A 27888-nucleotide genomic window follows, 5' to 3' on the forward strand; every position below is an offset into this window, starting at 1 on the left:
AACCATGACGAAACAGCATCTTTTTTGGGGGTTTTTTCAAGAAATGAATGCTTAATTGGTACTCTGCAAGGACAAAAGTGACAGTAAAGACATTTAATTTTATTTGATTTCTGTTTCAAATAAATGCTATTCTTTATAATCATCAAACAATCATGAAAAATAGATTCTTTTGTTCTACATACATAAACTAAACAATGATATTCTCATAGTTAAAGCAGACCAGTCAAACAATCGATCACTTTTTCTGTTGCTGTATGCAGTGTTCATAAACAGAAGGCTGTTTAAAAAAAAATATGATCGATTTATCACATTGATGTTCATTCCATCAAAGCAGAGAGGGAGTACAGCTGTTTCTCAATATCCTTATATGGGTGAGAAACACTCATACACCATCATATGTCTCTGTTTGGAGGAATAGCTCAGGGTCACATATACATCACTGTGTGATGCACTATTGCTTCTGCCTTTGCTGTCTCTATGCTTATGAATAGATGGAGAGAGAAAATAACACTAGAAATGAAGCCTATAAGAGACTGACTCACACAGGAACCAAAGTATGTACCTGAACCTGAAGAAACTCGCATGAAAGTAATGGATTTGAGGATACTAAACACATTGAAGCTCAAACCTGCAGGCAGTGCATCTGCTTAAAACAGCAATTAGCTGAAGTATTACACTTATTATCGGAACGCTAATGTTTTGTACTCTCTAATCTGTGGCATGTTTTTAATTCACTGATTCTCATCAAATAGTATTACATACTGTAAGTAAAAATTATGCTCACATAGATGCACAACGCATTGTTATTGGTTATATACTATTATAATATTTATGAATATTTTGAATCATTTTCATTTTATTTATATATACTATTGCTGTAATAAAAGGCCTAAAATTAAATTTCTGTGAATAAATTATACAGTATTTATTCTTACATTCCGTGGAACAGGAGACATTTTGAAGAATGTTAATGCTGCTCTTTTCCATATAATGAAAGCTGATGTCAAGCAGCCATCAAGCTTCAGAAATGACAACAAAAGTAGTTCATAATGCTCATGCATTGTATTCGAAGTATTTAGCTCTCAAATATCATTTGTGCTACTGCATAAACTTGCAAGAACCAATAGCATAACTCTAACAAACATGGTCAAATATAGCAACAAAGTTGAGTAAATGATGAAAAATGAACCTCACTTATATTAACCCCCAAAGGCTCACAGATAATAGTTCATTGTGCATTTGTTGTTTAACCATTAAGGTATCACACAGACGGAGGTCTTTACTCTCGGAATGTCGACCTTTACTCTCGAAATGTTGGTCGCCCACCTGAGATGACGCCAACTCGAGAGGTTGTTCAAAAAGGAGTCAAAGAGATGCAAGGGGAAGACAGGTAAGACTTCCAAGACTTTTTTTACAGGAAGTGTTTGTAGATATTTCCTGTAATATCTTAAATGTGTACATTCACAAAACTAGCTGTACTGTGTGATTCAGCATTAGAGATAGTGGATTTCACCACGTTTAGGGTCTCTGACAGACTATGAAGCAGCCAAGTGCTGACCGGTTGAGGGGAAACTCATTTAAGAAAGTAAGAAGTTGTGACAAGATTTAAATGAACGTGTGACATTTTCCGTAACTGTGGAAAATTGGCAAAATGTTAGAAAATGGAGTTCATTACATTGCTGGTCTCCTTCACCGTGTCATTTGATAATAGGACCCATAAAAATGTTTTAGCAGAGGCTCTAATCCAAGTGATTTATAGGAATGTAACTCTTTGAGGACTTTAGCGGAGTTCAGATCAGGTGATGAATGAGATTCAGCGATTGATGGACCTGATACCACTTTTCTTTGATCAATGAGCTGCTTCCTGCCTTTATCTGTGCTGGATGAGAGCAGATATCAATGACTGGGAGTGATTCTAACTGATGAGGTCCAGACGGTATCATAGCGGCCTGCCAATCACATCAAAACCTACATCTTGTCTGCCGTCAAGCAGATTTAAATTATTTGAGCCTTTTTATTAGTATATAATGTATAATAGTAATAGTAGTAATAATAATAATAATAATAAATAAATAAAAAAAATATATATATACTGTATATATATATATATATATATATATATATATATATATATATAGTAAGGGATAATCCATGGCTAGCTGTGCATGAAATGATTTTAATGCACAATGTGGAGGCAAAGAACCACCCGACACATAGTGCATTCAAATTGTTTAATGCACAGTTAGCCATTAATTATCCTGCTTATACCATGGTCATTTGCCTGCACTGACAAGTTAATAATTAAATAATTTAAATAAAAAAGTTAAATGTTCCCTTGCCCTTTGGAATTAAAATAGCCCCACATCATCACATAGCCTTCACCATACCTAGAGATTGGCATGGTTTTATTTTAGTTAGCCTAATAGCTGGTTTGATTTGCATTGAGAGATGATCTTATGGAAAGTACTCCATGCCAATCTCTAGGTATGGTGAAGGCTATGTGATGATGTGGGGCTATTTTAATTCCAAAGGCCAAGGGAACATTATCAGAATGCATAGTATCCTGGATCCATGAAGAAACTGGCCTCTAAAAATAAAAATCTGCCTGCCTCTATGAGAATTTAACATAGGGGTGTCCAAACTTATGCACCCTGTATTTTAAGAAAGAACATAATATTTTATTTATGATACATTATTCATTCACAAAGAAAATTGGTGTCCTTAAAGGTTGGATTTTTCCTCATTTTTTTTTTAATTAAGGCATTAAGTTCAATTTCCAAAAGATTATTTTTTATTCCTCTTTTTAGTCAACTTTAGCATGGGTGTCTAAACGTATGCATAGCACTGTATATAGTTAAGTTTTGGATGGGCAACTCTAATTTTTGTAAATGAAGATATCAGAATAGTAGATATCTTACAAGTTGTTTAGGGTTGTACATGTAAAGTCGTAATTAATCTTCAGAACTAAATGAAATAAAGGTGTGCTAAACAATATGTTTACTTGTTCCTAGTAGTTCCTCAAAAGTGGTTCCTTCAATATATTTCAATGAGAAGCCCCGATGTAAAAATTTTTTATTTATTTATTTATTTATTTATTTATTTCCACACACAATAACCAGTATGGCCTGAGACTACAGTACCTGCTTCTTGGTTTGGAAATTTTGAGCTGTTTCCTTTCCTCATCCGTGTCAAGTGTTTTTCACAACCAAAAATTCAGTACAACGAACGGCACAAGGCCTCAGGGAGGCACTGTATTTTAGTCTTGCCTCCGGTAACAGTCAGTTACTCTGTGGGTAAGGATCAGCTGTGCTGAAGGTCCCCAGACTGAACCTCGGTCCCCAGACTAATGAACCCTACCTGTCCAGATGGGATGTGATTGAGAAAAATTGTCAGCTCAGGGCCCCTGCTACTCTGGATTGGCACTGGAAAGTTACTCTCTCTCTTTCTCTCCAATTCGTATAGCTTTCACTATTTAAGCAGTTTATTTTAATAGCTGCTCACATATTCTATTGCTCTGAATGATTACTGAATGTTTAGTAGTCAGTACCTGTGTGTTTTATGGTTAGTATTTCACCGACCCCTGATTCCCTGACCAATTACCAGCTCTAATTGGGAAGATAAACATGATCCCGGTGCGCTTGTTCTCTGTGCGATGTGATGTTATAGGGTGGAGAGAGCAGGAGGTTCCAGAGGGACTCATTACAGTTGCTGCTTAATGTCGTTCCAGTCCGTCTCTGACTCTTCCTTGCAATGCACTTAAAATCTACAGCTAAACCCATCACTCTGATTTTGGCTGCAGAAATCTGAATAATACTGATAATTAATAAAAAATGATGTGAAAATATATGCTGTTTTTGATATATCAGTAGTGTTGCTAAGGATTATGGGTTTGAACAGACCCTTAAAGGGGTGGTTCATTTCCAAGTTAGCCTGGATGTTATTTATCAGTGGAGACAGTTTTCAAAAATTTTCACCCAGTCCTCCCAGTTGCATAGTTCGCCGGTGCTAGGCTAGCGCGAGTCAAGGGTAACTGCTAGCCTGCCATTAAAACAGTTTTACCCACTCCACAGTACACCAAAAGCAAATAAATTATAACGCCAGACTATCGATGTAAATGTCTGTTGAGAGAATAATGTTAGAAATCAAACTACCCTTTCATCGCATTGCAATAGTTATACTTTGTTCCCTGTATTTATTAGCACAGTCTACAGCAGCAGCGGAGTGATATTAAGTTACCTAGGCAACCGAGACTACTACTAGCTAGCTAGACGTCCCGACTGTAGTGCGCTTCTGTTCTGTGTTTACTTTTCGGCGCAGTGCTAACCGGAGCAAAGTAAAATTCTGCCGCTGCTGAGAAACTAGTTCCTGTAAATGTAATGCGATCATTGAGATGCAAGAGTAGTTTGATTTCTAACATTATTCTCTCAACAGACATTTATATCGATAGTCTGGCGTTATAATTTATTTGCTTTTGGTGTACTGTGGAGTGGGTAAAACTGTTTTAATGGCAGGCTAGCAGTTACCGTTGACTAGCGCTAGCCTAGCACCGGCGAACTATGCAAATGGGAGGACTAGGTGAACATTTTTGAAAACTGTCTCCACTGATAAATAACACCCAGGCTAACTTGGAAATGAGGTCCGATGTCCCCTTTAATCATCTATCCTATCCTATTACATTATATTATATTATAAGGAGTTATATGTAAGTCTCGTTTCAGACTTGAACTAGCATCGCCCTACACGAGCATCAAGGCAAAGGTTGAATTGTCGATGTATGCAATTGATATTAACAACTAATATCATTGCTTCACATGCTGGAAGCTCACTAACTTTCATCTGTTCGAATAAAAAAGCCAGTCAGTAGCGTGTTTGCGTATTGGCAGTGTGTAGTAGCGTAATTGGTGCTGTCATATGCTTTGAGCGGCCATCTGTGTGTAGTACCTCAAAGAGTGTGACTGCTGAGATTTGGGCATTTAAACAAAGCTCACTCCATCTCTCTCCTGCTGTGGCGTGTAGCTCAGTTTGAATCCCTCAGGCTGGGGAAAATTAGATTATTTCAATCTGCTGTTGCCCTTTTAAAACCCTGACTGCTGAATAAGCAGCGATGCAGCCCGGCCAACAGCAACACGTCTCCCGTATAATGGCAATAATTTTGCTTCGTAGAAATCCGGTCTGAAGTACAAAAGTGGGCTACTGCTGCTACTAAATCTTAATCTCACAGTGTTGTTTTTAGTAATCCTGTAATAATATTCATTAAAAAGACAAAAGATTGTGTTGACTTGCATGAAACAAGTCACTTTACTGTAATAAAGCCATTGCAGGCTGAATGATGTGGGAATTTATTGCTTGTCTAACAAAAAGTTATATACTGTATGTCTCATTGTGGTGATGTCTGAAAATCAGTTGCCATGCGATTAATCCAATGGCTGCTAAAAGTCTTTGGCTATAAATACACCCATCATGCAACATAGATGAGGCATGGCTAGCGGCAGCTCTGTGAGAAAGCAGGACCAGTACGACGGCGCGCAGACATGAATAAGTAAAACCCTTCACTTTCAGACTCAGAGAAAGAGGTTGGCTTCTTATGACAGCTTGCTCGGCATTTTTGTACTTGAAAGGAACGCTTTGGGGATTGGTTTGTGTTTATTCGTGAGAAGGGAGTGAGAGCAAAGGGTTTGTGTCTGTTTGAAGGACTGATGCTAAAATGAGCTGTGGTTTTGTTATTCTGTGGTAAACAGCGGGAGGATTTTGTAGTGATTTGATTTTACAGTCATTGACAAAGATTCCTATTAGATAGAAGAGGTTTTGTGACTGATTCCGTATTTGAAGACATGAGTCAGACTCCTGCGCCTTCATTCATCACAATAAAATGGAGTCATGGAGTTCTTTCAGGTTATAGATGATCACCTTACTATCTCATTTGGTGCAGGAAATCACTCACTAATTGAAATTCATTTGCCCGCTTCATATGGATGACTGTTCTTGCCCTGTTCCCAAAAGCTGCTTCTTTAACTCATTATTGATTCTTTACCATTAGATTTAAAAGGAAATGTTTTATTACAAAGAAACTATCAGATGGTAGTTCTCAGTGCTCTGATTCAGTAAGTCATTCCTAAGTTGATCTGATGCAAGTTTTTGAGTCTTTTTGACTGATTCACTACTAGACAAAGCATCTCAAAAGACGATTTGTTCATGAATCGGACTGCATTGATTGTGCTAAATGCTTGTTTTTGTGTTGTCTTATGCACAGCATTGTTTGTTTAGTGTTTCCTGTAAAATGTAATGGACTACTTTTACAACTATTTCCGCATTCTTCTTATTACTACTCGTGAGTTTCCGGTAACAGCATTCAGCGCACCTACAGTCCAGACGGTTACTCACGTGAACGCAGATTATTACTGCATTTTATGGCTGACACTTGATTAAAACAATTAATCATGTTCTCTGTGTGTTAACATGAATTATCGTGTAGTACCTGCTGAGATGTTCCTATAAATATATTTTCTTTCCAACTGTTCCAACTGCAGTCCAGTGCTTGTATTCTCATTTTACTGATCATAGTTCATTACCTGTTTACATTTTTAAATGAATTTGAGTGATAAAAAAGGATTGCAAATAAAAATGTTCCCTTGAGTTTGGAAAATTCTTAAAGTCCAGATTTTTAAATCTTCTTGTGGACACTCATTTTGAGTGGCGTTTAGTCAACTAGGTACCTGGAGCACATTGAAGATAGACCTAACTGGAAAAAAGGTGTACTTTTTCAAAACCAAAAATGTGTCACAAAGCTCAGTGTTAGTAGTCCATTCTATCAAGATGTAGATTTAGCCTGTTTTGATTCAAAAATTCATATGAGGGTTTGGTAATATTTTCACCTTCAGAATCCAGCTGATGGATTAGCTCAAAGAAGTTTTTCAAAACATGGGTCAAAAACATTTATTTGTGTAGAAAATGGTGTTTAATTTTATGAAAGAGGTCAATTGCTGATTAAAAAGTTGATAGGTGCTTTTGATACCCTTTTTCCGGGAGTATGTTTGTCTCTGTATTTGAAGTCTCCAGTAACACTTTGCAATATCCGACAATATCCCATGTCATGACTCCCCGTACTCAGACCCCCTGCCAGCCTTCTGGGTTGTCTTTCCTTCCTGCTGTAGTCAAACCATCCATCAAAGTCCACCAAATCCACTATAATCTGACTCTAGACAGTTTGAGGTCACCCAACATGGTTTCTTTCCTCAATAGTAACAGGTTAATAACATTTTGTTTACTCTTGAGCATTTTCTGACTAATCCATCCTCATTTGCGATATTCAAAGATTGTTGGTGTGCCTATGTAAATATCCACTCTTCTAACTCCCCAGGGTTGTTAAATAGTAACTAAATAGAGAAAGCTGCTCAGATACTGATTTTGTTGTTCAGCACTTTTAAGTTTTGAACTTTGTAGCGTCTGGACCAATCGGACACACACAATTCATTTATTTAATGAATAATCCAGCAAACTCACTGTGAAACTTTCACCAAAACTTAACATCCCAAATGATGCTAACACCCTGGCAGGATGGTGTCTTGTTACAGGAAACACAGGGGGGGGTTTACGACCAAAAGGTATGTGGCTGCATGTGTAAGAGAGAGACAATGGGGGGACAGAAACAATCTTCCATGCAAACTTCGCTGCATTAATCAGAAACTAACTGATCTAGAAATGAACGTGGATCCCAGAAACTGTGTGAATGATTGTGATGTTTTGTGTCCTACTATGTATACACCATGGTATGTATTTTATTATACAACCAACGGTCATTGTAACTTTACCTGTATCATGTCTCCTATCAAATTAATCCTCATTTGATGACTCACGCTTTGATGTGCATCACCTTCTCTTAGAATGCAGTGTGGATTTGTTATATCTATCTGAGTATTAATGAACAGAAAAAGAGGGCTTGAGACAGCGTTGTAAATCTTTCCCACAAAGGAAACTCCCGCCAGAAATTCCCTCTTTCTGATTGGTTCAAGTCGTGCCTTTTGGTTAAGCTTTAAAAGGCCCTTCCGTTAGCCCTGCCTCTCTCTCTCTCAGCGATTCTCAGCCGACAACAACGCAGTTTCTGCTGTTACTGGGAAAAGGGGGGGGAACCCCCCCCCCACTGGGGCCCAGCTCCCTGGGCCCAAACAGGCCTGAGCAATGCCTGGCATGCTTTCATACTCCCAAAAGGGAGTCAGACATTTCTTCAATCTCTTCAATTTCTTCCGAGAACAATGGCAACTTTACCATCACTGACACAACGATCCACTCCTGGTCTTCTCGGCACTTGGGGGCGCCGCGCCGTCCAGCGTGCCCTCAGCAGGCTTCGACTCACAACAGCCATGTGCTCGAAGCCACCATGCTCTTCTTCAAGGCCACAGACTCATCAACAAATTCAATCTTCAACAACTCCAAGAATTGACCAACTGCCATGCAAGTATTCTTTGATGAGATTGCTATGAAATAAGCTGATGGTTCTTCTTCTCATACTGAGATCTTATTCCATAGTTCTATTTCCTGTTCCACACCACTCACCCCTTTACCTATGCATGTATGTATGGATGTATGAATGTATTTATGTTTGTTTAGTGTTAGTTATGTTTGTGATTTAGTTAATAAAATTTGTGCACGATTATGAATTTGGTTTCTGATCCTCTGTTTGCATACAAAGTCCCTTTTACGATTTTGATCTTGCTACATGCTAATTGCTGTACATAAGGAATAATTATTTTTCAGCGACCATGAACAATACATTTTCCTTAGAATAAATGAATAATCAAAGAGTTCTTTGGAACTGATTAATTGATTGTAATATTACTTTGGCTTACCTCAAAGTTAATCTGATTAACTGACCCAAATATTAATAATTAATCATAATTGGTAATTATGGATTATTAATAATATTTCCCCTTAGAGCTAATGTCCTTACATATGGTGGAGAATCTTGGGAATTGTATTAAACATTGTATGCAAGCAGACATTAATCAATCATATGTTGTCCCATAAGTTTTTATTAACATCTCATAGCCTACATGCACGTACAAGTTTCTGATAAAATCAGCAAAACTATTGCTTGAATATGCCTTCCTACGAATGGCAGAAAGTTTCTCAATGCTACTATGCATGTTTAAATCGTACAATAAGAAACTTCTGATTTTAGCGAAGAAATCCTAACTTCAGATATAAAGCGTGTGTACGCCTTCTCTGACGAAGAAATCTCAGATTAGCCGCGCGTATAAATGGTTCCTGATATTAGCGAAGCAACCCTAATTTCAGTTCTAAAGTGATCGTAAGCCTTCTCTGACGAAGAAATCTCAGATTAGCCGCACGTATAGATGGTACCAGAACAAATTAGTCTGAGATGGGCGAAGAAATCCCCATTTTCAGCAATTTTTAAGGTGTTTGAGCGATGTTCCTCCTCACCGATTTAAGGCCTTATTATTATTCGTCACGTCATTGTATTCATAGTAAACTGCTAAACCGCACATATGAAACAATCGCGTCGATTTAGTGGTATAAATTCTAGCCTAGCTAACTAGGAATTTGCCATTGTCTGTGAAAGAACGGTGCTGTTTGATTTGTGAAAGAATCACTTACATGCAACGTCATGTGTCTAAACTAGACAATCTCTGACTCAGTGCAAACCTTCAGCACAATGCGAACGCTGCTCCGTTCGACTTGTGTTGCTGGTTGGCAGTGTGTCTGAAGTGCGAGCAGGCACTTCTGTTTACGTGAAGAACAGCACCAATCTCACAGACCCCTTGTGTAAACAAGTGAATGCGTGTAGCCAAAGCCAGCTCGCTAGCAACCCTACGCGCATACAAGCCCCTTTACCTCGAGTGATAGCTTTTAGCACTGACTAAAACTTAGACACGTGCGAGCGTAAAGTGTAACCTTTAAACCAAAGACTACAGACTTTGGACCGTGGCCCTTGAAACAAAGGGGTAGTGTTTTGAACACAAGAGTCAAAGCTTCTCGAGGCTTTGAATCAAAGGAGTCAATTGCATCACAAATGATTCTTTGTTTTGAAGCGCCCTCTTTGGCGACCCCTGCTGGTCAGAACAGTGTAAGTGTAGAGAACTCAGCGTAATGAAACACCTTTAACAAACCAATCGCAAAGGTTTGATCAAAGGTGTAAGCATGTTATAGCAACGCACAAACTATCTAATACTATGAGGTGTCTTTCAAGGCACAATAATTTAATAAACTGTAGGGCTCGTTTATGAAAGAGACTATTAAATTCGCCTCTTCCTTTTATCAAATGTGTCATTAAATGTGTACGAATCTATAAAGTGATACAAGATCACATAGAAATCAAATACACATTGTTTCACGAACCGTTGAAATTTAGAATAATTTCTAAATATCTATGACGCGCAACAAAGCCCATTTACTGAAATCCTGTGACTTTAACAGTCTGATACATGCTCAGAATCACTGATTTGAGACAAATGATTCACACCGGTTTCCGAGCTTCACGAAGCACGTATCATAGGCGGTTTAAACTACTCCGCCCTCTCTCTATTTCTGTCTCTCTCTCTCTCTCTCGACCCCCCCCTTTTTGGTTTCACTTTAGTTGAAACCCAGATACCTTGGTTTTATTTGTGTTTCATTTATTTCGACTTAAGTCTACCCCTATTTTATTTTGTGTATTTACACCTGATGAGCCTGAATATTCCTATTCAGTTAAGTTGAATTTAATTAAATTTGAGATTTAATTAAATCAATTTGCTTATTCAATTTCCCTTTTAGTTACCAGGGCTATGAGGACAATCCCTGTTTACTTTTGATTTTGATTTTATTCAATTTATTTACTTACTTTATTTTAGCCTGAATTTCCATATTCAGCTAAATAAAGTTTAACTAAATTTGAGATTTTAACTAAATCAATTGTTTCCCTTTCCTTTGGTTTTGAGCTATAAGGACATTCTACCTTTACTTATACCTTATCTTAGGAACTTCCTATCGACATCTTCCCTCTCTCTATAGGATTACAGTAATTATAGCAACTGTTGTTTCTGTAACGACCCAGGTCATTAGAATCCTAACCCCTGTCTGTGCTTTAACCCTCCTTACTCCTTAGCACCAAGTTAAGTACATGAAGTACGGTTAACGTAAACGCACAGTAGGCAAAAGACAGAACGGGAGACACTTCCCGCTGTTTCTTCTTCTTTTGACCTTTTTGTCTGATGTTTGATGTGTCCCTGCTAGCTTCGTCTTACAGCAGCTTAACCCATACGTGACACCTGTTTACCTATGTCTCCTAGCTAAACTTAAATAGGTAGAACACACCTTCCCTTCCCTTTCAGATTTCTATTGTTTCTATTTTGTTTTTCTCTATTTGCTACTCTCGTAGTAAAACGTGAAAAGAACCATCAGTTTTGAGTAATAGTTTTAGGACATGTAAGAGGCCAGTCATCAGTCGATGCTGCTTAAAGCACATCAACTTGAATACTCAAAACCCTTTTGTTGTGTGCTCACCAACACTAAATTTAATGGCCCACAGAGCCACCTCTGTAAAAACTTGCATTGGCCTTTGTCACTTCTCTCTTGTGTTCCCACAAAGTATGCCAGTAGGCCTCAGACATCCAGCCCTGCCACCCACCAGAACCACCTGGAGACCGGCAGAGTCACGTCCTCGACATCCTCCAGCCTGAAGCAGACAACGACCTGCCGAGGCAGAGAAGGGAACCGTTAGACGACAACGAAAGCGGACGTCTGACACCCATCCTGAGTCACCAAGAGCTGACCAGCATCATCTTCTCCTTAGCCACGTTCCCTCAGGCCTCAAACAGGAGGTAAATTAACTTAAAAAACTTGTTGAGCTCAAAGAGAGACACTAAAGCCATCAGTGTCCAGCCAGAGCTGAAGTCCAAACACTGACTCAGCAATGCTGCAACATTATAGACAAACGCAATGTGGTCCTGAACAGAACTGAAACAGTCCAACCACCTGCAAACGGACCCCGCAAGAATGATGTATCCTGCTAAACTTCAGTCACGTAAGCTCCCCCAGCCCTGCACAAAGGGGGGAAGAGTCAAACCCTCGGCTCGACAGTCACCAGCCAGTGTCCTGAGAGCCTCTGCAGGCGCAGAGGAAAAGGTTTAATTCAGACAAACCCTGAAACGACACATGAAGTGATACTCCAAGATCTCAAGCGAATGGTCAGAAACATCCCTGCTAATCTATGAGACATTTATTTTCACCTGCAGTCTTCAACCGGTGTGACACACCAAGACAGACTCCCTTTGCTCTGGGTCACATCCAGCCCAGAGTGGCACCGCATTCTGGCTTTGGCTGTGGCACCACCAGCAGCTGGAACAAGCCATCATAAAAGGATTCTCAGACTTAAGAGTCTGAATGCAGACTGGGCACTGCCCAGACACCAAACAGACCTAAAAGTGCCTGTGCTACTACCACAGACTCCGAACAAGCTTAACTTGGAACTTGCAACGAACCTGTGACCGAGTCAAACACCAGCTCCAAAAACCTTTTCCTCCAAAACCAGTTAGTCACCATTTCTGGCAGCTCGATGTGTGACTTGACGCAGAATGCCTTTAACACACGAGGCCTCCTCAGAAAGGGTTCCTAAACCCCACTGACTCTGAACTGCAAAAACCAGAAGACACACAGCACAACCATAATGCAAGCCGCTGCTACATAGTCATACATACTCATAGTCAGCATAGGACATAGGACTTTTAAAGTAGATGAAAATGTGTGCTCAAAAGAAGCAGGAAGCGGCATTAGCAAAATTAGAATTTTACTGACTTAAAGAAAATCTTGAATGCATACGTAAGCTCCACGTGCCAACAGACATTTGCCACCATCTGGTTGAAATTGGCCCTGCTGCATATTAGTTTACATGACAATGACTTGTTACAGGAAACCCTAACCTTAAATAGGGCATGCGTCACTCCGACGCCAGAAAGTAATCAAACCACATGAGCTGCATAAACTAACATAGCGGCCCTGCGTTTAACTACTGTTATCCTAAAGTGCGCATTTGATCACTCCGATCCAAATAGGACGCACCATGCGATACGCATCTTGATCACTGGTTACTGGCTTGTTTAAATGCAGATAAAATGATAGCTGAAACTGACATCTCTACTAAAAGTGAAAAAGTCTTAGATTTTTAACTAGTATCGGTAATTCCAGCATTTAAGCGTAAGTCTGTTTGACAAAGAAGCTCAACTCAGCGGCATGCTGTACCAGCATTTATTATTCTGCCTTGACTGGAGGAATCCAAATTGCAGTATTGTTTAATCTGTTTCTGACAAAGAAATCTCAGTACAGTGTTATACACGTAGACTTGGGTGATGCTCCCCTTTCTGCAATGTAAAGGCCTTACAAATTATTGTTAGATTGATGTAATTCATCTAAATTTTGGCTACATCTACAAGCAGAGCTACTTAGTGATCAAGATGGTTTCACTCGCTGAAAGTCAATATTTATGCACGAGATGGACGTAACCTTGTATGCTTAGACAAGCTTTAACTTATAGCAAACCCATTTCCTTACTTTTAAACAAGTAGAAGAAGTTGTTTAAAGTAAAGAGAAGCGTTACACGAGTAAAAGTTTCAAATGACAAACCACATTTGCATTTTACTGAATGTAACATCAAGTTTTGGAAAGACTCAAAGTATAGGCGCCACATTTTAACTTGTTTAAACATGTATAACTCATTTAAAATGTGCAGACATTCTTCATAGACTGTTGAATTGCTCTGACATGGTTCCCCTTGACAACGACGTGTCACAGGAAGTGCAAACGCGAAACGTCATATTGTAAACAAACCAGTCTAGATGGCTAAGCTAACCTAACTAGCGTCCGTTCAGCTTAGACCAAGCTAAATAATAACTGCTACAGTTAGCGGTTAGCATCATTTACTTGAAGCCTTTAACTACAGCTTGTGCTGGGCACAGTGCAAAGTGATCTAACCTACTTTGCCTCTAGCCCAGTTAGGGTTCTGATCTTTCACTTTCTCTTTCCTTACTTTCAATTCTTCCCAGCTGAATTTTACCGCCACTAGTTTAGGAGTAGTCCTTGCTGAGTGCTGTCGGCTAAAATTTGCTGTTACCTTGTAAATTAAATCTAAACTTAATTACACGTAAACTGTGTATCTAGAGAAGAATTCTTATAGTCATGAGGATTTTCACCAGCATGTTGACTAAACTTTTGTAAGGACACACACACAGTTGTCTTGAACACACAGCAGCTGTGACCCACTATGGAGTCTGGTCCAAGCACATCAAAAGTTTAGCCACTCGTGCTATTGATTATTCCCCACTTATTTAAGCCCTTTTTATTTTTATTTTACTTGATAATAATAGCCGCCAGCTGTTCACTTGTCTATTCTTTCATTTATTTGATTTATTTACATTTCCCCTCTTGTTCTAATGTGGTTCCAGTCCCCATAGGGCCCAGAAAGGAACCAGAGACCTTTATTTGTGGTTTTGTTTATTTTCAACAAGTGCACTCATTTTTATGACCCTGCAAAACAAGTAATCTCAACGATTACTAGGGCATAACTATAGTCCTCAGGAGTGATAATAAGCATAATCTGAATAGGAAAACTGCCCTTTTCCTACTATCATTCACTTCGCCAAGCCCGTTGTGAACCACCAGTTAAGTTCAGAGAAATAATTTAGCCATAAGAACCATCTTAAGTCATTTATTTCCTCTTGGCTTATGCCCTTTTCAGAAAAAGTCTTAGCCTACTAACACCCACAGCTAAGATGATAAGGATACAAGACACACTTGACAGGCTACACATAAACACCTAGCTTTATGCTACATACCTAGCTAACCTATCAAACCTTAGCTCTGAACTCTTTAGGGTCATGCATTAGCCTCTCACCCCTAGGGTGTCAAAAATGTCGCAGATCCTCTGTTTAACCTAACCCTAACCAGACAGGAGAACGAAAGAACTGACAAGCCCTCAGGAGGAACACTGTTCCACCAAGGCTGCTGACATCCTACAACACCAGAGCCAAACGTAACTGCACCTTGAGAGAAGAGGACCAACGACCCATGACCCAAGCCACAGTTATAGCCTCACCAGGCTGATCAAGAGGATCATCTCCTTACCCCACCTTATGGGTGTGAAACAGAAGGTACACAACCTTACATAAAGATCACAGCGTCCCACAAGGAGCGGACCTGTGCTCAAAGCCTCACACACCAGCTAGAGACTGAGTTTTAAACCAGGTTCAACGCAGCTGGACTGAGCATGCCCAGCACCAGCGCAGAACTGTCAAGTCAAGTCAAGTCATCTTCATTTATATAGCGCTTTTAACAATGTAATCCTTACATTTACATTGTTAAAAACTGTCACCATGGCAACAACCCAGGTAACAGTCAAGCCCTTGGAGAAGCCATGGATGACAGCACCCTCCACCTGCAAACACCACAGGATGACCAACGGCTGTCAACGACAACATCCTCCTCCACACCATTCACACAGGTGTCAATCGGAGGCTCCACAAGGACAGCTGGACACACCTGACTCAGAGCTACAGGAGCTGCTGACACACGCAAACCAGCTCCCTGAACAGGACTCACCCGAGGAGTCCTGTAAAGTACAAGCATCTGACTCCTTGCCTACCCCAGCTTAGGCAAGCTCACATCAACACCGCCATAAGGACGGAGCAACACTTCAGTCCTTCAGACTACCTTCTGACCTCCTGCCACCAGCACTAGGTCGGCCTGAAAACCTCTCTATGCTACATAGAGCCCTAACCACTTCCTGCAACCACAAGCAAACACCTGCCCCGAAACTAATTGACTTCAGAATGACAGGTGACACCCTGTCATGGCACCTGCTGCACCGACACCTGCGGCACCAACTCAAAGACCTGTACTTGGATACTGTCTACATCACCTGATGGAACGATCACCGCTCCAGGAAACACCAGCAACCAGAGGCCACATGGCCTTCCAGCCTGGTATGACAGAGGTGTGTCTGATCCTTCCGCACTTTAAACGTCGTTCGTGGTTGTCCTTGAGAGGGACAACAACGATCGAAAGGGGGGAAATATGTAGCGTCTGGACCAATCGGACACACACAATTCATTTATTTAATGAATAATCCAGCAAACTCACTGTGAAACTTTCACCAAAACTTAACATCCCAAATGATGCTAACACCCTGGCAGGATGGTGTCTTGTTACAGGAAACACAGGGGGGGGTTTACGACCAAAAGGTATGTGGCTGCATGTGTAAGAGAGAGACAATGGGGGGACAGAAACAATCTTCCATGCAAACTTCGCTGCATTAATCAGAAACTAACTGATCTAGAAATGAACGTGGATCCCAGAAACTGTGTGAATGATTGTGATGTTTTGTGTCCTACTATGTATACACCATGGTATGTATTTTATTATACAACCAACGGTCATTGTAACTTTACCTGTATCATGTCTCCTATCAAATTAATCCTCATTTGATGACTCACGCTTTGATGTGCATCACCTTCTCTTAGAATGCAGTGTGGATTTGTTATATCTATCTGAGTATTAATGAACAGAAAAAGAGGGCTTGAGACAGCGTTGTAAATCTTTCCCACAAAGGAAACTCCCGCCAGAAATTCCCTCTTTCTGATTGGTTCAAGTCGTGCCTTTTGGTTAAGCTTTAAAAGGCCCTTCCGTTAGCCCTGCCTCTCTCTCTCTCAGCGATTCTCAGCCGACAACAACGCAGTTTCTGCTGTTACTGGGAAAAGGGGGGGGAACCCCCCCCCCCACTGGGGCCCAGCTCCCTGGGCCCAAACAGGCCTGAGCAATGCCTGGCATGCTTTCATACTCCCAAAAGGGAGTCAGACATTTCTTCAATCTCTTCAATTTCTTCCGAGAACAATGGCAACTTTACCATCACTGACACAACGATCCACTCCTGGTCTTCTCGGCACTTGGGGGCGCCGCGCCGTCCAGCGTGCCCTCAGCAGGCTTCGACTCACAACAGCCATGTGCTCGAAGCCACCATGCTCTTCTTCAAGGCCACAGACTCATCAACAAATTCAATCTTCAACAACTCCAAGAATTGACCAACTGCCATGCAAGTATTCTTTGATGAGATTGCTATGAAATAAGCTGATGGTTCTTCTTCTCATACTGAGATCTTATTCCATAGTTCTATTTCCTGTTCCACACCACTCACCCCTTTACCTATGCATGTATGTATGGATGTATGAATGTATTTATGTTTGTTTAGTGTTAGTTATGTTTGTGATTTAGTTAATAAAATTTGTGCACGATTATGAATTTGGTTTCTGATCCTCTGTTTGCATACAAAGTCCCTTTTACGATTTTGATCTTGCTACATGCTAATTGCTGTACATAAGGAATAATTATTTTTCAGCGACCATGAACAATACATTTTCCTTAGAATAAATGAATAATCAAAGAGTTCTTTGGAACTGATTAATTGATTGTAATATTACTTTGGCTTACCTCAAAGTTAATCTGATTAACTGACCCAAATATTAATAATTAATCATAATTGGTAATTATGGATTATTAATAATATTTCCCCTTAGAGCTAATGTCCTTACAACTTCAAGCCACAAGCGTTTACAGAAGAGTAGAGTAATTACTGCGTGTTCACCTGGGATAAACCCTGAAGAGTGCTGCCTCAGTATTTCAATATTCCTTTTTGCCCTTTATGTGTCTTTAATTCTAAGTTTCTGTAGTACTGTAAGACTTAAGGCTAAATGTAAAAGAATGGCAGATTCCACACCACAACTATAACTGTAACGGAACAGAGAAACAATATCGTTGGAATCACTTTGAGAATTTTTCTTCCAGCTGATGAATGAAACATTGGCAGCCAATCAGAATCCATCCTGCTTTAAAGAGCATAAACAAGCAGCAGACAACAACTTTAGTGCACTTATCATAAACAATATGTTATCACGTGTTGGTGTGGACACTAATATATTTATTGTTATAGCTATCTTTATAGTTATCGTTCTTGATGTGTAATGGGCCTTTAAACTTGATGTGGACACATTAGCTCTACTTCAAAACTTAGTGAGTTGCCTACCTAGACAGCACTTTTAGGCAAAATTATACCACCTTTTAAGATTTGTAAACCACCGTTTATTACAAACTTATATTTCATTTAAAACTGAAAAGTGTGAATACAAATTGTTCAGGATGTTTACAAATGGATTATTTCACCCAATATTTATGTGTACTGTGTATTTTTTGTACTTCCTTATTTATAAAGCGCTTTGGATAAATTTAGCTTCGCAACATGCTAACAGCAAACTCCACTGGAATCAATTGTGAGTCAATTCTACGTTGAAGCATACTGCCTTTGTACAGCGTTGGAAATTAGATATGAATCAGATATGGCAACTCTGACAAGGTCATTTTTAACACCATTAGTTGTTTCTGATGTGCTGGTCCTGATCAATACAGGAGCATGGTTGAGGAGCCATTGCTGCTCCATCTATGCCAAAACAATTGGCATGTTTTTCTAGAACAAATGATAAAAGAATTAAGCCATTCTTCCTCAGGTTGTAGAATGTCTGAGTTTTAGGGATTCATACTGACTTCTTCATGCAGACAGTGTGCATCTGTTCAGATAATGGATTTAATAGGGATACTCTACTAGTGACAAACACTGCTCAAAGTCAGTAAGTAATTGAGTATTAGGATTGGTCATTGCCCTGGGGATGTAAACAGAAACACTGTCCACATAAACAAACAAGAGATTTCATTAGTGTCCAGGCAGAAAACCGACCAACATTACTACATTATATAATGCCTAACTCAAGGGTTTTCAAACTTTTCAATGCCAAAGTTCCTAAATATGAAAATCCTCTTGCCAAGGACTCCTACATTATAAAGTCAGCTATATACTCATTTATGCTGTGTAAAAAAAGTAGTAAGTGTGATATTAAAAAATGTGTGATGTTATTGTAGCAAGTCAAATGCAATTATTAAAATGTTATCTCTAAAATATTACTAATTCACACTAATTGTTAATAATTCACATTTGCACATTTATATACAGTATACTGAGTGTGTGTGTCGTAAAGATGGCAATATCCGAAATCCTTGTCTTTGTGGGGAGAATTTTTGGTCCCCATGAGGAAATGAGCTTATAAATCAGACTAAATTATGGTTTTTGTAATGACATTTCTGTGATGGGTAGGTTTAGGGTTAGCTGTTTGTACAGTATAAAAATCATTTTGTCTATGGAATGTCCCCATAAAACATGGAAACCCAACATGTGTGTGAGTGTGAGTGTGTGTGTCTGTGGCGATTCTCACAATCACCACACTCATTATGTTCATTAACTGTCCTATCCACATATTTTATGTCACACAATGAAGAATGCAGTTGAATGCCTCTGTGATTGTGGGTTTGTCTGTTTGCGAAATAGAGCCTCTACATCCCTCAGTGGTGCCAGTGTATTGATTTCCAGAAGTAAAGGGGTGTATCTGCTGCTCAGTTCTGCAGATTTCGGTGGCGGCTGGTTGTCGGTTTCCTCTGCAATGCAGAAGTCAAACACATTTTTTTTTTCACTCAAGCCAGTGGAGTGACGTTTGACTGTCCCTGCTTTCATAAAAGATGGCATTGTCATACTCTGCCTCCACAAGGTCATTTTATTCAAACTGATTTGATTAAGCTGAACAAATACAACAGCTGAAGAACATTTTTTTTTTTTTTTTTGAATGACGCATATTGTTAAGGCCACTATGCATTTATTTAATCAAGAACATTAAGAATGTATTAATATGAGTCAGATATGTCTAGTTTCCAAAGGTTCAGCACATAAAGGTCATTGTGCATCATTTCCCTTGTGTTACCCAGCATGCAACTTCAAGTTTGACCCTGACTCTGACTTTGATTGGAGTCTATGTCTTCTGGCAACGCCCCAGTTGGTTGAGGATGTCTGAAGCATTTCTCAGAGTGCATGATGGGCCCTGGGGAGGGGTGAGGTGTGGGGGGTGGGGTGGAGCTGTAAGAAGTGGCGAGATGTCGCTCTCTTCCCTCCAGCCCGTGTTTCGCAACCGAGCAGGTGGGTTGCATTCTTCCTCCATCATGTTCCCCTCCTTTTTTTCTCTCTCCTCTGCTTTTTCTTCCTCCCCTGGAGCTACAGCATGACATGGGCAGTTTGCAGAAATCCAGACAGCATCAATCGCAGGGTGGTGAGTTAATGTTCACCCTTTCGGCTCACTCGGGAGTCATCAATCACTGGTTTTGGGACATACTTTGGTATGTTGGTGACTCTAACAGGCTGGTCACCATTTGTTGTAATATACAGCTTAGGCTCTAGATATTAACTTTAGGTTAGTACAGAATACTTTGTTTTCATTACAAATGTATGTTGATAAGATTTACTGGGTTAAATTGGATCATTCTTTATGTTGTGTCTTTATATAAGTGTCAACATTCACAGACTGCTAATTGTTGTAAGATTTCCCTTTGGGGACCATTGGATAGTAGATTGTCTCTGTAAATGCTTTTCTTTGCAATGAAAGTCATAAAAAGAATTTGCATGTTGTGGCCTTAAGACTTCTTATGCTAATCTTTGAATTCTTGTACTTAAGTGTTTGGGTGAAGAAAAGAAAGAAAATGAATGGCTGATGGCTACATGCTCTTAAAAAACTGCATTTGAATGGACTCAGTTGAGGTTGCTACATATAGGACTGTTATGCAACCATTCAGATGATGGTTAATTTCCTCTGGAAATATGTTGCTTTGCCATAATTAAGCCACAGCATGAAACATATTTAACAGACCAATAGACACAGCTAGTGATAAAGAAATTGATTTGTTTTGATCCACGTAGAATGCAAAATCTGGCTTTATTAAGTGCTATTGTTTCATGGTTCTTTCAACACTGAATATTTCATGAGAATATTACTGTATGCCTGAATGGACGTTTGCACTGAACATCGAGTGAAAGTCAAGCGAATGCCAGCACTCATATTGTGAGGCGTTTTTATTCAAAAAACAACAATCCATGGAAGATATTCAGCCAACCAATCACAGGTTCTAAAATCAACAGTCATGATTCAAGTGTAGGCGTTTTGACTAGTTTTGCTGTCATAAATGGACCGGTGTCTAAGGACATGGTCCGGCCGTCAGTCACATCACAGATATGACAGCACAGAAAAGAATAAAATATTCAACCCATATGGGCAAGCTTTTAGGGCAGCTCTCTGGGGTCTTTATCCTGCTAGCAGCATAAAAACTATACTGAATCACAATGGAATCATGTTGTATAGTCCCAATAAAGTTGGGACTATACCCATATTGTGGTAGTCTGCTGCCTCCTCCACAATTTAGTGCTTGATTTTAATTTGTTAACTTGGACTGGCTTTTAACAGGTAAAGAGACTTTTTTTTCATAGATATATTATGCATAGAGATAGTGGCCTTTATGCGGGACAGGAAAGTGAAGTAAAGCACAGGGCAATGCTCAGAAAATCTGCTAGGTATCGACTAAGTCACAATTCAGTTTAAATAAGACTGACTGGAACTTACAACATACGTGGCCCTGTAAAACAGCAGTGGTTAAGTAAGAAGTATTTGCCTCACTGTATGCAGAGAATGTAGCCGCCCTAACCAACTAACCTGCCTACTGTATATTGCCTAGTCCAGGATCCGCCACTGTCTGTAAAGCATTGCATTTCTCAAGTATAATGTACCACCCACCCTAAGACTGTTCTGCTGAATTAACTGTGACAAATTTCAATCTGAAAAGCCAAATGTTGAGCTAATTATCCCTATTCATAATAGATATTTTAGGTGAATCGCCTTTGTTTTGGTAAACAATCATTATAATTATGTCAAATTTGCATAGGAAGACAGCATTTGCTTCTAAGTGAAGAAAAAGGTATGCTGTTAAACAGTCAAATAGTTTAAATCTGACTTCAAAGTCATGTAATCTCAAACTGCTCTAGAGGGGAACTCATTCCCAGCTCATTCTTCCATCGACAATGTGCTTCAATATATAACATTTGTCACATTTCATTTCTCATGGTCAATTAACAGAAATATATATTTGAGAAATGGTGCCCATGTTAATGGTATTAATACTCAAGATATTGAGTATATTAAACATTCAAACCCCAAAGGTTTTTAACACCAACACCCAAAATTAGATCATGTATTTCCTACTTTCGGCATCCTGTGAAGTCACAAGAAGTGAAGGTTTAGTCACCATTCTGGCTGTATACCAGTGACATTCCTGCTGAAATCACTCTCTCAAAGCAGTGGGCGCACTCAGCGGGGACATAGGTGTGTGGAAACAAGACTATCAAGGTGACCTTAACCAGTGAGCCCATGCCAAAAGGTGTCCAACTGGCAAAGGATGCCCGACTAAGATTGACTACCACAGTTTCAGATGTTTACTGTTGCATTGTGGGAGGGCAAATGCACAGAAAGCAGGAAGCCCTAGAAATCTCTCAGGCAGGTAAGGTTTCAGCAGAGTGCAGATTAGGGGAAATCGTCAACTGGCCTGGTTATTGATTTGTGTTGGTGGTCCACTTGCAGCTTCATTTCACATTCGTCTGAACTCAAGACTACCAGCACATCATAGCACCAACAAGTCAATAACTCTACCTAGGTGTTAAAGCATTAGCTGCTAATGTGTGTACTTTCACTGGATACTGCAGTCATTTTACTCTTGAAAAGTGTCACTTAATGTGTAGTTTAGACAAGCACAACCATTGTTGATGTTATTGATAGATTTTTATTAATCTCATTCTTGACATCACAATTTCAGTTAATTGTATCTGCTCCCATAAAGGTCCCATATTGTCAAAAATGAAATTCCCTGGCTTTTTTCATGAAAACAGAGGTCTAGGGGTTATGTAACTACCATATAAGTTTCAAAACAGTCAATCCACAGTCAAATGCACACAGCCTGCATAAAGTAGCTGTGCCTTTTCACAAGCCGTTGTGACTTCCATAAAAATGTGACGTCAGAACTACTCAGTCACAGAGTTTCTATTTATAACATGTTTGCAGCGTTGAGCAATGTAGCCAATCACATACATATATGTTGATTTCTTGAACACAATGGCCAATGAGATGCATATAAGAGAATCCACTCACCGCTCAAAACTGAGCTTTTGTTCAGTGCTGAATTCTGCATGCTGGCAAATCCTCTGATTATAACAAACGAAGGGTTGACATTATGAAAGATTTATTGTGCAGTCAGCTTCATTGATAATAATGGAGCTTTGTGAGATCGCGATGAACTGAGATATCAGCTTTTTAGGAATTATTACATAGTAGCCTATGCTTGCTTTTATGTTAAATTAACAGTGGTTTGTGAATGTTTATGCTCTAATAACAAATAATTTATCACCACCATTACAGGTGTTTTATTTACCTTACTTGTGAGCATCACCAAGCCACAGCAGGCTACAGCATACATGACCCTAGTTACCTGTGGTTGGCCTGGCCGTGCGTCACTCAGAAGACAACAGGCCAATCAGAAGAGAGGCTCATGAATATTAAGTAGACAGGCCAAAATCAACCTTTTATTGGCAGAGCTTCTGAGGAAGGAAACCTAAAATAAAACTTCAGAAAGGTGTACAATATGAGACCTTTAAATGACAGAATTACATTCGTGGTCATTAGATGTAGTCATTTCCTATAATAGTTCAATGATTAGAAGATGAATAGCACTTTGTGGATGAGATATATCTTGCATTGGTATGATTCTTGAGAAATTATTAATAATTTAATTAATGGTATTTGTTTCAGTAGGATACTAATGGAGAAAGAGAATGGATACCAGAATGCTATCAGTTTTAATCGCATAGCTAAATTCTTATTAAATTCACTTTTCCCAATAACAGTGCAATTTCTTCTTGTAATTTAATATTATAAAAGTGTTCAATAAAATGAAAATTGTTGCTGAGCAGAAAACAGAACATCATCAAACTGGACATAAAAAAAAAACTGTAATACAATAAATTAAAAGTTGAAAAAGGAATAGTTGTACCATTAATTAATCACCCTCATGTCATTCCAAACCCATAAGTCTTTCGTTCATCTTCGGAACACAAATTAAGATATTTTTAATGAAATCTGAGAGCTTTTTGTACTCTCCATAGACAGCTTCGCAACTGACACATTGACGCTTTAAAAAGTTCAATTCAATTCAATTCAAATTTATTTGTATAGCGCTTTTCACAATACATATTGTTTCAAAGCAGCTTTACAGAAAGTGCATTTCAGAAATGTACATAGAAAAATACAGTTAGTTAATCATGTATTAATTTAGGGCATAACATATCGCCAGCATTGAGTCGTCTCTTCACAGGCGTCGAGTCGTCTCTTCACGGGTGTTGGGGCATCTGAAGTTTCCATGAGAGGCTGGATACAAACTGGAGCTAGCGTCCCGAGATAACAACAGAAAAGCAGATGGGAAATAATTAGCATAGCTACTGTTCATAATATTAATGCATTCGATCTGATTCAACTGTAGTATAAAAGGTAAGTATTATGTGAATGCTTGGCTAAAGAGATGCGTCTTTAATCTAGTTTTAAACTGGGACAGCGAGTCTGAGCCTCGAACAATATCAGGAAGACTATTCCAGAGTTTAGGAGCTAAATGTGAAAACACCCTCCCTCCTTTAGTGGATTTAGATATCCTAGGAATGACCAGAAGCCTCGAATTTAGTGATCTTAAAGAGCGCGATGGATTGTAGGGCGATAGAAATTCCATTAAATTCCCAGGAGCTAAACCATTTAGGGCTTTATAGGTCAGTAGTAATACTTTGTAATTGATACGGAATTGATACGCTTTAAAAAGAGATTGTAAAACTAATCCATATGAATTGAGGAGTTTAGTCCAAATTTTCTGAAGAGACTTGATTGCTGAATATGATGAAAAGATTGAATTTATATTCACGTATAAACATTGATCAGCAAAAAATAAACAGAAGCTCAACCGAACATGCTTGACGTGCTAGAACAAACCTCTTGTGGAAGCTCAGAAGTGCTACGTAACACAAGAATGAACCTCATTGGTTCTTGTGGAAGCTCAAACATGCTGCGTAAAACAGGAGAATGAACCTCATTGGTTCTTGTGGAAGCTCAAACATGCTTCGTAAAACAGGAGAATGAACCTCATTGGTTCTTGCACTTCAAGCAAGCAAGCTTGATCTTCTGTTTACCACAACTGATGTGTGAGTTGTTTAATGTTTATATGGGAATAAAAGTCTGTATTCAATCTGTTCATTATATAAAGCAATCGTGTTTCTTCAAAAAAAAATTGGACTAAACCACTCAATTCATATGAATTAGTTTTACGATCTCTTTATGAACTTTTTGAAGTGTCAGTTGCGTGGCTGTCAGATCATAAATATTTTTAACGAAAGGCTTAAGGGTTTGGAACGACACGAGGGTGAGTAAATGAATACAGAATTTTCATTTTTGAGTGAACTATCCCTGTAAGTAGAAGTGGTGGCATCAGCAATATAATCAAAAAAATAATTGTCTGCCAAGTATAGTTAATTTGTCTTACTGTTGGGTGTTTAATGTTGTGTAGCAGCTTGCTGTATTACTATAGAATTTCTGCAGTGAAATGTATGCATACAGTATATCAACTTTTTACAGTGGCTTCAAATGCTCATCCAATCAGACTTTAGAAAAGTTCTGTTGTGTCATCTCTAATCTTTAATTTACATTATTGTATAACAGTATCAGATCTCAAGCTAAATGTGTCAAGTGCTCCTGGAGTTAAACAAGGATGTTGAAAAATCAATAATGATATTTTTAGTGTGATTGCGCACATACTCGCACCCACCGAGCCTATTTCTAATGCACGAATCTTCAGAAACACCCACATGCTGGTGTTAAGAGCCCTGCGGGGTCTCTCACAATTATTATCCAGTCGCTTTCAGCCTCTCAAAGTTTTCTTTCCTTCACGCTCTGCCCTGCATACATTATAAAAGTGAAGAGAGAATATGTACTAGCTCGTCAAACATTTCAAGAAGAAGACCAAATGTCCTGGACATGAACGTCTCCTGGGTAGACTTGAATATATTGAATTTTAGATGCCAATGCAGTTCTGCAAGCATTACTCAGAATCTTAGAATCGATATGAATAATTGAACTGCAGATATTGACATCAGTAAAGAGGTTTGAATATTTCAATCTCTTTTTATGTCAGATGTCTGTAAATGCCAGGATGTCTCTCGTTCTCTTGTCTAAATGGATTTCATGTCGGTATAGCTGTCAATTTAGTCTGTAGTGCCGAACAACAAATAGCCAACAGTCATCAGAGAGTTGAATACAATATATGATCAGATCTGAAGAGCTTATTAAATTTGAGGACATATGCGTCCACAAACATGAGCTCGCTTAGCAACACAAGAGAAAGACAGTAGATGCTAAATATCAGTATATGATTTATCTTGTGTAATAGACAGAAAATTAGTTTGCAAGCCTGTACAATTCTGCTTTGGCAGTAGTAATAACTTCATTTGCATTCACACCTTTTCTCTAGGATTTTCAACTGGGTCAACAAAGTCGAGGGTGTCAAAGCTACTGTTTAATAACCTTTATTAATTAGACATGATCTGGTAAATTGAGAAGAATGATAACGTAAGGACTGTGGAGAAAAGACAAATATTGTCAATAGTTAATGAGAATTGAAGTGGCAAGACACAGAGAACACTAATTAAGAGAAATAAAATGAATAAGATGGTGACAGAGAGTCAACAATAATGGGCTTTGAAATATGAATGAAGGTGTACTGCATATTTTCAGTTCTGGTTCTTGTGATGAATGTTTGGAAAGGTCTAATAAAAGATTAAAAAATTTCCAGAAGATAAAACCTTGAAAAAAACAATCAAATGGGCCATCTCCACAAGGGAATTTCTTTTTTTCATAAATCAGATTAATAATGTCCTAATTCAATTTAAAAATGATACACTATTTCCTGTCAGCAGGCACGATAAGTAAGGAAGCCCCCAAAGTTTTGGGTGTTTTTGTTTCTGCTTATAATTTTATTTTATTCTTTTCTCTTTCTGTCTCTACAGCTGGGATGACAGTAGTTCGGTCAGCAGTGGTTTGAGTGATACTTTAGATAACATCGGCACTGACGATCTGAATCCACCCACATATTCCGGCATCTCATCTCGCAAGAGCAAAGCAGCACAGGTGTGCATACGCTCTAGTCTTATGTATTTTTTCTCCTCACACACACATTTTTATAAATAGCTTTATATCAGCAGTCTGTCAGTAGGCCACAGCAGATTGAACAGACTGAGAGTTTTGGACATTTTGCTTTGGCTAGTAAGAAAAGTTTGGCCATCTGTCAGATGGATTGCCAATGTGAGATTACTGTGTTTGCACTATATTTTGTGTGTCTGTGTGATTCACAGTCAAATAAAGATACGCACAGTCATACCGAGCAGGATGGTAGCAGCTGGGCTGGTGCTGAGGATCTGAAGAAGGTTGATGAAGAGATGGAGCCAGGTATGGACCCTTCCTGCAAGTGGAAGTCTTCATCCCCTTCCTCTTCATGTCAGGGTGAGGACGTTGGCCAGAAGACAGCTTTGCCCATGTCTCAAACAGGCTCCTGGAGGAGGGGCATGAGTGCCCAGGTTGGCATCACACCACCACGGACCAAAGGCTCATCCACCTCTCTCAAATCACCAGGTATCAAAATCTCATACAGTGGTAATTTGTAAATATAAAAAGATAAGTGGAGCACCATTTGTGGTTTCACTGAGAGAGACACTGTCAGAATCCTTTAGAAAACCTTTAGGTACCCTTTTCAAAAATGCCCGTTCTGTAGAGGAACTTTCAAAATGGAACCCACAGTTTTCTGTAAGGAAGCATGAAAGATACAGATGCCTTTTTGGTTGTTACAAAACCAAGGGCATAT

At 39.1% G+C, this 27888-nt stretch overlaps 1 protein-coding gene across 6 annotated transcripts in view; it reads left to right on the forward strand.

Annotated features, from left to right (window-relative positions):
* nav3 (neuron navigator 3) overlaps positions 1 to 27888 on the forward strand; it is a gene marked incomplete at its 5' end in the record, with an annotated part of 170024 nt that overhangs the window by 107558 nt on the left and 34578 nt on the right. For all 6 annotated transcript variants that reach the window (XM_081362799.1, XM_081362802.1, XM_081362800.1 and 3 more), the window contains 3 exons: positions 1259 to 1390; positions 27038 to 27158; positions 27383 to 27659. In XM_081362799.1, coding sequence (XP_081218925.1) covers positions 1259 to 1390; positions 27038 to 27158; positions 27383 to 27659 — 530 coding nt within the window. The remainder of the gene's footprint in view (positions 1 to 1258; positions 1391 to 27037; positions 27159 to 27382; positions 27660 to 27888) is intronic.

This window comes from Scardinius erythrophthalmus (genome assembly GCF_964197995.2).
Source record: "Scardinius erythrophthalmus genome assembly, chromosome: 4".
Taxonomy (NCBI): Eukaryota; Metazoa; Chordata; class Actinopteri; order Cypriniformes; family Leuciscidae; genus Scardinius; species Scardinius erythrophthalmus.